Here is a 10,000-nt window from a genome sequence, read left to right as displayed (position 1 = left end):
TAGAACTTCTTCTCCCCTTACTTCCCCCGAAATACATTAATTATATTCTATAGTGATACCTTATGACCGTCCCTGGTATTAACTAGGGGGCAGAAAAAGACACAGTTGATAAAACTTGACATAGTCAGTCATCCGCTTCAAAGTCACGCTACCGTAAGGCTAATAATAGCGGTGTCCTCACACTATCGCACGTGACAATTTACTTAAAAAGGTGATTTTCTCCTCTTCTGGCTTATTGTGACAGGAGAACCATGCCAACTTTGGATGAGGTTATCTTAGCGATACTTTTTGCAATACCCTCATATATATTGTTGGAAAGCTTAGTCAATGGCCGTTCATGTGAGCACATTAACTTAATTTTGTAAATTTTACCAAAACGACTGGTTTTGCCTTGCAGGGTTACATATGTCATTTGTATTGATCTACCACACACTGGAATACTAACTCAAAGGGCATATGTCATGTGTATTGATCTACCAAAAGACATTGACTGATCGATTGACTGATTGATTTGACTGAATAATTGATTGATTTCATTGGTTGATTTTATCAGAGCATACAGGCCTTTCTGGGGGAGGAGATATTGCAGGATTTCATAAACTTCTGTCTGGACTACCTGGCTAAGATCAAGCTACCAAAGAAGAGGTATACACACACACACACACACACACCATACATACACTACACAGATACATACACTATACACACACACACACTATACACTACATATACACACACACACACGCACACACACACCATACACACTCTACACACATACATATACTATACATAGACACAGACACACACACACACACACACTATACACTACACTACACTATACACACACACACTATACACACACACACACAAGCTACTGAGGATAACTGGGCTCTATGACCCTGAGAGACATAACAGAAAACAATAATAGAGAAACAGATCAAAACACTTGTGCCATGGGCCTGGTGATCTCTGTGGTCAGATGATGAACTGCAGCTAACCCTGCTGACAGGAGCTCCACAGCGCCCCTGTGGTCAGATGATGAACTGCAGCTAACCCTGCTGACAGGAGCTCCACAGCACCCTTTATTGCTCAGTAGTGAAACTGCGGTCAGATAATGAACCGCTAACCCTTGAAAAGCAGTTGGGACCGAAATTCCCAGGGGCTGACATACGAGCACACACACACACACATACAGGGGCTGACATACGGGCTGTGTACAGTCTGTTAATTTATCTAAATATCACATCATACACACACACATACACACACACACAGCCGTGTACAGTCTGTTAATTTATCTAAATATCACATCATACACACAATAATAAAAACAATAACACACACAGCCGTACAGTCTGTTAATTTATCTAAATATCACATCATACAATAACAATGTAAATAATAATAATAGGGTTAGGGGAAAGATGACTGTTTGGATACACAGACACAGGGGTTAGGATTTATTAGATTTATTATATATATATATATATATATATATTTATTATTATTATTATTATTATATGATACTCAGTTTTGGGAGGGTTACTTTCAAAATGTATTCCGTTACAGAATACATGGCCAAAAATGTAATTTGTAATGTATTTCGCCATCGCTACTCAATCTGAGTAACGATTCTGAATACTTAATTACTCCGCATTGAATTGCATTTTATAAGTGTAGGAATGCGGCCATCAACCTGCTTAGGCCTACTAAACAGGCCTATTCTGGTGTGTTCTTCTGTTCCAAATGGCCGAAGCGTTAGGCCCACATAGGGAGAATGTAAAGTCAACTAAGTCACCTGATACAACTTTAAAATGCAAAGTGACCACTAAAACTACAGCAGGGCTTAATTGTTAATTAAAACAAACAAAAATAAATAGGCTACTTTAAAGGAAACTTGGCAGGATTTCGCTGGAGAAATTGCATTATGCTATTTCAAACTGTGGACAAAGGTAACGATAAAAAGCACATGGATTTGTTTACAAGCTAGCAAAACGGTTAGCATAAGTTTGGCCGAATAATGTGGATGTTAAACATAAGGTAAGAAACTAGAACTAGTTTTTGTTTCTCACTATATCTTTCCGGATGGTAGTCTCAATGTTGCAAAGTTGTTTTTCCCGCCTGGGGATGCTAGGGCAGCTGAAAAGTCACCATTTTCACAATCGAACAGGTCATTTAACCATCCAAAACATTTCTAAACCGGGTTTATTACGCTGAAATAGTTGCCAAATTCCTCTTTAAAGGCATAGCCAGAAATTATAATTAAGGTGTGCCTGTGAGATTTTTCGCGGCATCAACCCAGTAGGCTACAAGTGAGGGGCGATATGACCGTGGAACGAAATGACCTGCAGGCCTAAATGTAAACACTATGGGCTACTGTATATCAGTGCCTCAAAATGAACGGATCACAAGAATGACAATCAAAACCCGACATTAAAAATATGCTACCGCGAAGAATAATTTCTTCAGAGGCTGCAATCTCATATAATTAATTTTAAAACGAAATGTAGATCTAATTAGAAAATAATCCATAAAAGCTATTTTTAAGTTAGAATAAAAAACTTAGAAATGCATTGCCTAGCTGCATTGGTTTTATTTTTGGGTCTAAATCAACACGTGAATCCAGGGCTTTGTTTATTGATCAGCAAAGTGTCCTAGATAGCAAATGTATTTGGCCCAGATCCACCTTCAGATCTGGGCCGGATTCGCAAAACGGACCTGGGCCGGTGTCTTTTGGCACAACGGGCCAATACCGGCTCAAGATCCGTTTTCATGATCTGGGCCCAGCTCTGAACCGATGTTTTTTTATTTTGGCTTATCCCGGCCAAATGTGCAATTATCGCCATGATCTGGGCCAGATCCGACCAGATAAGTGTTCGATAGTGGCGCATTGGCGCCCTTTATTTGGGCCAAATGTGCACTTTATCATAATGATCTGGGCCAGATCCAGACTCAGATGAGTATTCGATAGTGTCTGATTATGCTCTATTTGGGCCAAATGCGACCAGCTCATTTTAATGCCTGGCACCCATTTGTACTATATAGTCAATGTCACTAACAAATCAAGGAGTTGGCATTTTGTTCAGAATTTCCAAGCTTTAAAAAGTTAAGATTGTCAAATGTATAAAGGATTACTAATAAAGCTTTTAAACAGTAAACATCCAATAATTCTCTAGTTGAACTCAGTAGCCAGTAGTTTGATCATGTATATTGAGTGTTAAATTATCAACATCTTGGAATAAAAATTATCTAAAAAATCAAAACCTTGTACTATGTATTTCAGAAAAGAAGCACAAATTCAAAAATTTACTTACTTTATTAAATTTCATTTATCACACACACACTTTCCTCTCAATTTATTACAATAATAACATATGTAGCATGCACTGGGTGGTGGGGTGGATCTTGTCCTTACTGCCCCTGTTGAGACAAGGAAAGGCAAATCAGCACACATGACAATCCTTTGGCAATGCCCTTTACAAAATGTGACATTACTCAACATTATCAAGATAGTTAATGATTTGAGTTGAATTTGAGAATGAATGATTTGTGATGCAGTGTGTAATGCTTCCACTAGATTGAAATGTAAAAAATCTTGTTTGAGAAAGATGACAAGTCTTAGTCTGAACAAGAACATTTGAAATGTGAAAAATGGAGGGTACAAATTAGAAGACAAAGGGAACGCTCATTTCTATCCCTGTTCAAACAATGCTAAAAAACAGCGTTCCACATTCAGCTTTTTAGAGAGACGTTATCTTTGATTATGAGTGCATCACCGGGACCTGAATTTCCAAATGACGATTGTCCGCCATACTTAACGAATTTTAATCCCGATAACACCTTTTATGTAATATATTTTGGTGGAGTTTTTAAAATGTCAGAAAACATAGGCTAAACAGTGCTACAAGACTTCTACACTTACCTTACTGAAAGGATTGCAGACAGGGCACCGAATTCATCGCCAGTCACTTCCTCCTCAACGCGGTCCCAATACTGAAGACAGACATTTCCATTAAATATCTTTTATTTTATATCCCTTTATATTTTTCTGAATGACTGATATTTATGACGTTAACACACTTTATGCAGATTAGCCTATAGCCTAGGCCTACTATTTTTATTACAACTCTACCCTTTAATTCAGCTGTCTGGTTGAAGCCTGGAAATGTTGTAAACAAAGCATAGTTGGCTGGTTTAGCCTATCATAGTCTACTGATTGACTGTTCAGTTTCCCATGTGTGTTGAAGTTTCAAGATAATACTTTGTTCTCCTTTGGGACAGGCCCTTTTGGGAAACGTTGGTATTGAGATGATCAGTCAACTTCAATGCAAGAGTTTTAAACAAATATGTGCAATGATAGCTAATGATGCTAAGGATTTAATAGTAATTTAGCTAGTCGCCTTCTATGCTCCTTGCTTTCACGATTGTGAATGAGGGAGGGAGAGGGAGGGAGCGAGAGAGAACGGGCAAGAGAGGGGCTTACTTATAAATGTTTGGTAAAGTTGCACACATAGTCTGGCTAAATGAAAGCAAGGAGAGGTATGAAATTATGATTTATTTTATTTGTTTTTGGACAACGACTACCGATAAGTAAAGGAGATGTGGGTTGCTTTTACGCCGTAGCTGCAAAGCAGTGAAACACTAGAAAGGGTGGGTCGCGATCTGTCCTTTTCAATAATCACCAATAGCATCGCGGATATGAATGTCGCGATTGGCTCGAATCATATATCGCTACAGCCCTACTGATAACACCTTATGTAATATATTTTGGCTTTGAGGAAATATCAGAAACATAGGCTAAACAGTGTTACAAGACTTACACTTACTGAAAGGCAGGATTGCAGACAGGGCACGCCAATTCATCATTTCACCTCAACCGGTCCCGGGCTGAAGAGACTGGGAGGAGGGAGAAGGCATGATTCATTCGGATACTTGGATACCCGCCTGACAGTATAAAATCGTTATTTTAACATACTAACACGCATCTCACAACATAAATAACTCGCCAACATCCCACCGCTCCATTGTTAGGGGACCTGAAACCGGCTCCATACGGCTCTGTAAATTTCATGGTGGAATACGTCCTAATAAGTCGAATTAATCGCTGCAGCACTACAAAGAATCTGTCACTGTTTATGTTATAACTAGATTGTAACTCTGTAAAGTGTTTTCCATTGCTGTTGCTTCAGTTTTCAACCACGACATTAATGGTGTTTGAAAATGCCCTCCCGCCATGTAGTCAAGATGGCGACGCCGAGGGCTAAAGATTCTAGAGTGAAATATGTATCCAGCGCTCCACGCTCAGCTTTTAGAGAGACCGTTATCTTTGATTACGAAAAGTACCAATCGGGATTCGAATTTCCAAATGACGATTGTCCTATCGCATACAAACGAGAATTTTAATCCCTGATAACACCTTTATGTAATATATTTGGTTTTTGAATTTTAAATGTCAGAAACATAGGCTAAACAGTGCTACAAGACTTATCACTTTACTTACTGAAAGGGAGGATTGCAGACAGGGCACGCCAGTCACGTTTCACACCTGAACTTCAGTCCTGGGGCTGAAGAGACGGGCTGAGGGAGAAGGCATGATTAATTTGATACTTGATACACGCCAGACTGCTAACTGTATAAAATCATTATTTTAACATACAAACATCGCATCTCACTACATAGAACACATCTCAATTATTTTCTGCTTACAGAGATGCGGTAGTCGCTAAGGAATCAGGCTAGCATGCCTGGAAATTGTGAGTTAAAAATCTCAGCCTAAGTTGCTCTTAAGGAGACTAGCCCCTGAAGTAACAAGTAAATTGACCAAATTAAGTCGCTTCGATAAAAAGCGCTAAATTAATTTGTACAGTCTAAAATTAACATTTCATTAACCCTTGCTTACCCCAAAAAGCTAACGTTAGCTAATTGTCCAAGATCAGTTTAAAGTAGCGTAAACGTCAACAGGATCCATTAACATTATATGAAAGCAAAAATAATGTATTTCATTCTAATATAGTTGAAGCAAATAGGCTTACCTGAAACAAATCAAACGAACTCTTCTTTTCACTAGCTCGTTCACCAACCGCCTGCTAACGCCTAACTCAGCTCTGGCTGCAGTAAGGCAGTCGACGAAATCATAGAACTAAAAATTCAAATTGCCATGCGCTTCACGACGGCTGGCCAGATCAGTTGTGACTGTGCTTCCCGCCCCCTGGTGTCTGATCCGGGTCAATGTCTCCATCACGACAGTAAAACAGAGCTGACAGTTACACGGATTTGCCAGTTTGAAGGCGGAGTCTGTCCGGAGTCTACTGCTATCTGGGGTAACCGATTGGCTGAAGTAGCCTAAGCTATTAATACTTGGGAAAATATCCTTTGAACTAACATCAGGAACCACGATCAGTGAGGAACAGGAATTACCTCCACTTACTTTACTCCTAATTTGCTGTGCAAACAGTAATTTCAGGGTCTCCGATGACACGTCCATAATGCGCGCTGGCTGTGTTTTGAGGCTAGTGCAAGACGGCGGGGCTTGGATTTAAACATGGAAACAGTTTAATCATAGATTGCTTTCAGGAGCTTCTGGGAAATGGAGTTGCCTTAATTTATTTAGAGAGTGAATAAACTTATGAAACAGAGAAGTATCGTCATGTAATCCATTGATTTCAACAATGTACAGTAACTGTATTCTAAATACCAACTATTTAACTTGTAACTGTATCGGAATACAGTTACTCATAATTTGTATTCTGAATACGTAACGCCGGTACATGTATTCCGTTACTCCCCAACACTGATGATACTTACCAAATCTTTAAACAAACGTGAATAAAAGGCACAAAATAAGTCTGGTGTAAGAGTTATCTGTGTGTTTATGGGATTAAGGTGACCATTATATTCCTATTTTTTGCTCTTTCCAGTTTACTAACAAGAGTGTCACGAATGTAGTCAGTCAAGCTGCCTGTAGCTGACTATAACAAAATTCGGCAAGTTTAACTTTACATGTCCTAACATCAACTACACATAAGTCACACCTTAATTCTATCACTTGTAATACAAACGTATTTCGTACAACTAGGTGAGATAATTATGTTATACTGAAGTTCCACAGTTAGCCACAGTTAGCTAGCTAGCAAGCTAACCGTTTTACATCGGAGATTATCGGAGTTAGCTACGTCCTCAACATTGGGGTTTTGGAAACGAATTAGGTTGGTAATGTACATAGTTTCAACATCAGTCAGTTACATATGCATATTTCTTCCTAACCGTTGTGTTAGTAAAAGGATTGAATGTCCTGTGTGTAGTGACAGCTTTTCAGCGGACACTTCTGAGAGCTGATAACTCAGGACAACGCGCGTCTTAGAATATAGAGTGATTTATTTATTCACTTTTCGTCAAAATTCAAACAAAAGCCTCTATCGCATTCATGCAGTTGAAAAATTGTTTGCCACTTCCTGGCCACAGGTGTCCCAGCCCTATAATAGCTATCCGTCAATCAGACAGCCAGACGTTACTCTTAATTGGCCAGACAGTTTTAACACGTACAATTATGTACATTTCAACCAAATTCCTTATAAATATTATCCTAATGTCATTGGCATTTCATCAATATTAATCATTTAAATGATTTTACAAACATAAATATCAAAACGGCTCCAACACTGTGAATTAACTAGATGTACCGCATAGCGGTACAACATATGACCGCCGCTCAGTCCTGTACATCCGTTCCGCGAAAATAAATCACACTTCAATTTGTCTCCATATTTTACTCCATCCCCCACTCTTGAAACTTTTGTGTATGCTTGTTTGGCATGCCTGAGTGTGTGTGTGCGGCTGCACAGAAAGTAGCCTACTGGTGCTGAAAAGGTGAATAGATTGTAGAATAGCCATAGAAGATGTAGCATTGTTATAAAACCTTTAAAATCTCTAAACAATCACAAGTAGGGCAGTTCATCACAGTTCATCCATTGCAACTGGATTGATGAAAGGTCACTTACACCTGTAGGCTACATTGTATTTGGGAAAAGCAAAAGGTATCAGCATAATGTTATTTATTTATTTATTATTTATTTTTTATTTTTATGTATTTATAAACAAAAACATATCTGTCAGTTCCATGCCAAGCAACAGCTATCAAAAACAAAGGTCATTTTTGGATGGATGGATTTTTTGTGAATGTTTCTTCTTCTACATAAGATTTTAGTCATCTTTAGTTCATGTAATACTTTTATTGTCAATGCACAAATTAAGTAACAGTAGTCTGAAACGCTATTGTTAATGCACAAATTAAGTAACAGTAGCCTAGTCTGAAACGAAATGCTGTTTTACATCTAACCAGTGGTGCAAATAACTGACATGTCCAAATGGGCCTTGATGAAATGCGCCGCTAGACTGTTCATACACATTTTAACGGGCCAAAGTTGAAGAGCTTTTGTCTGTTATTGTTCGTGCAAATATAGGCTGATTCATGTTCCCTTGCATTGTGTAACTGAGGTCCATGGCTAGTCTGGCTTTCATCAGACCAAGCTCAATCTTTTAAGAAATCAAAAATAAATAGCGGAGGTAGATCAGGCTGGTTCACCCAGCCTAGTCCATAGGCACCGATATTGTTTAATTTTCCGATTGAGATATACACGCTCTGGCAATTCTAAATGCAAAAATGCATCAGGGAGTTATGACAAAACGGTAACTAACAAACTAGATCCTAATAGAAAGCTGTTAGCTTCCCTAAGCTACAGGTAGGATTATAAGGTAGGCCTATTTACAACATAAATTGTCAATAGGCTATGCTGGCTTACACAAATAAAATCTCCTTTGGAAACCAATGGCTTATGCCTTACAGTATCAAGCCGGACTTAAACTGTCATATTGTGGCTTAAAGTTGTAATAACATTCACGCAGCTCCATGAGTCAAGGAAAGCGCAAATGAAGTAGCCACTTCTAAATGGGACCCACTACTCAGTAGCTTAAGGTGTTATGCTAAAGCAGCCATAATGAAATGAAGGGGTCATTGTTTGGATACTTCACACACACATGCTTTTAATTTCACAGACTACAACTACCAAGCTGTAATCAAAGCACATCGATTCCCCTCTCACACCCTGCACGACTTAAAACAAAATAAACAGGCGCCTCAGTCTCACCCATGTATAGGCAAAACTGTATCAGACCGGGTGTAACGTTGGTAAATCTTCCATTGCACAGAATGATTTTGTAGAACGTGCAATAAATGACAGTCGAAAAGATACAAACAGTGCTGCTATACATTTGCTTGGTATAACCGCATTTATAGTTTTCTACAAATGCAATCAATCAAATGCCTCCATCACTCAACCAACGCTTAACGGTAACATTACCTAGGTCCTTATTGATATTACAAGATTAACATACCTGCAGTAAAACCAAGCATGTCCGATAAACATCCTCAGATTTATTTCGCTTCAAGAAGAAATGGGAATTACACTTCATGTGAACATCGTCCTATCCTTATTAGATGTTCGCTCTGTGTAAATTACAGTCCTTGTAGGAAGCGTCCATTGTTTTTCCAACCCACTTTTAACTTCCAACAAAATTACACGCCTCACTGCAACGACGCCATCTAGTGGACAAACGACTACTTCTCGCCAATACTGAAAATGCAGCCATGATGATGATGATGAATATTTATTTTGGCTTTCTTTTTTAATCCTACTGAATTTGTAATTATGTATCGGCCGCTCTAATACCCGATAGTATGTGGGTGCCTGTGTGTGTGCATGTGTATATGTGTGCACCGCCATTTACAGGCCCATGAGTGTACAGTCACTAAATGTACACATAACCTAATTTTTTAGACCCCCATGGATGAAATTCTACGAAAACTTGGCATACCCCCAGAGAATGCCAGGTCAATCATACACATAAAATGTGGTGCAGTTCTGAACATCTTAACTGAAGATAGGGGCGATTAAAGCAGAATAATATTGCATTTTCATTTTTACCGGGGGGGTGGGGGTGCAAA

At 38.8% G+C, this 10,000-nt stretch overlaps 1 protein-coding gene across 2 annotated transcripts in view; it reads left to right on the top strand.

Annotated features, from left to right (window-relative positions):
• The window catches only part of pmm2 (phosphomannomutase 2), a 19,563-nt gene that overhangs the window by 6,193 nt on the left and 3,370 nt on the right, over positions 1 to 10,000 (top strand). For both annotated transcript variants that reach the window (XM_048247759.1, XM_048247760.1), the window contains one exon: positions 554 to 645. In XM_048247759.1, coding sequence (XP_048103716.1) covers positions 554 to 645 — 92 coding nt within the window. The remainder of the gene's footprint in view (positions 1 to 553; positions 646 to 10,000) is intronic.

Source organism: Alosa alosa, chromosome 7, assembly GCF_017589495.1.
Source record: "Alosa alosa isolate M-15738 ecotype Scorff River chromosome 7, AALO_Geno_1.1, whole genome shotgun sequence".
NCBI lineage: Eukaryota > Metazoa > Chordata > Actinopteri > Clupeiformes > Clupeidae > Alosa > Alosa alosa.
This window is presented reverse-complemented; position numbering and strand designations above follow the sequence as displayed.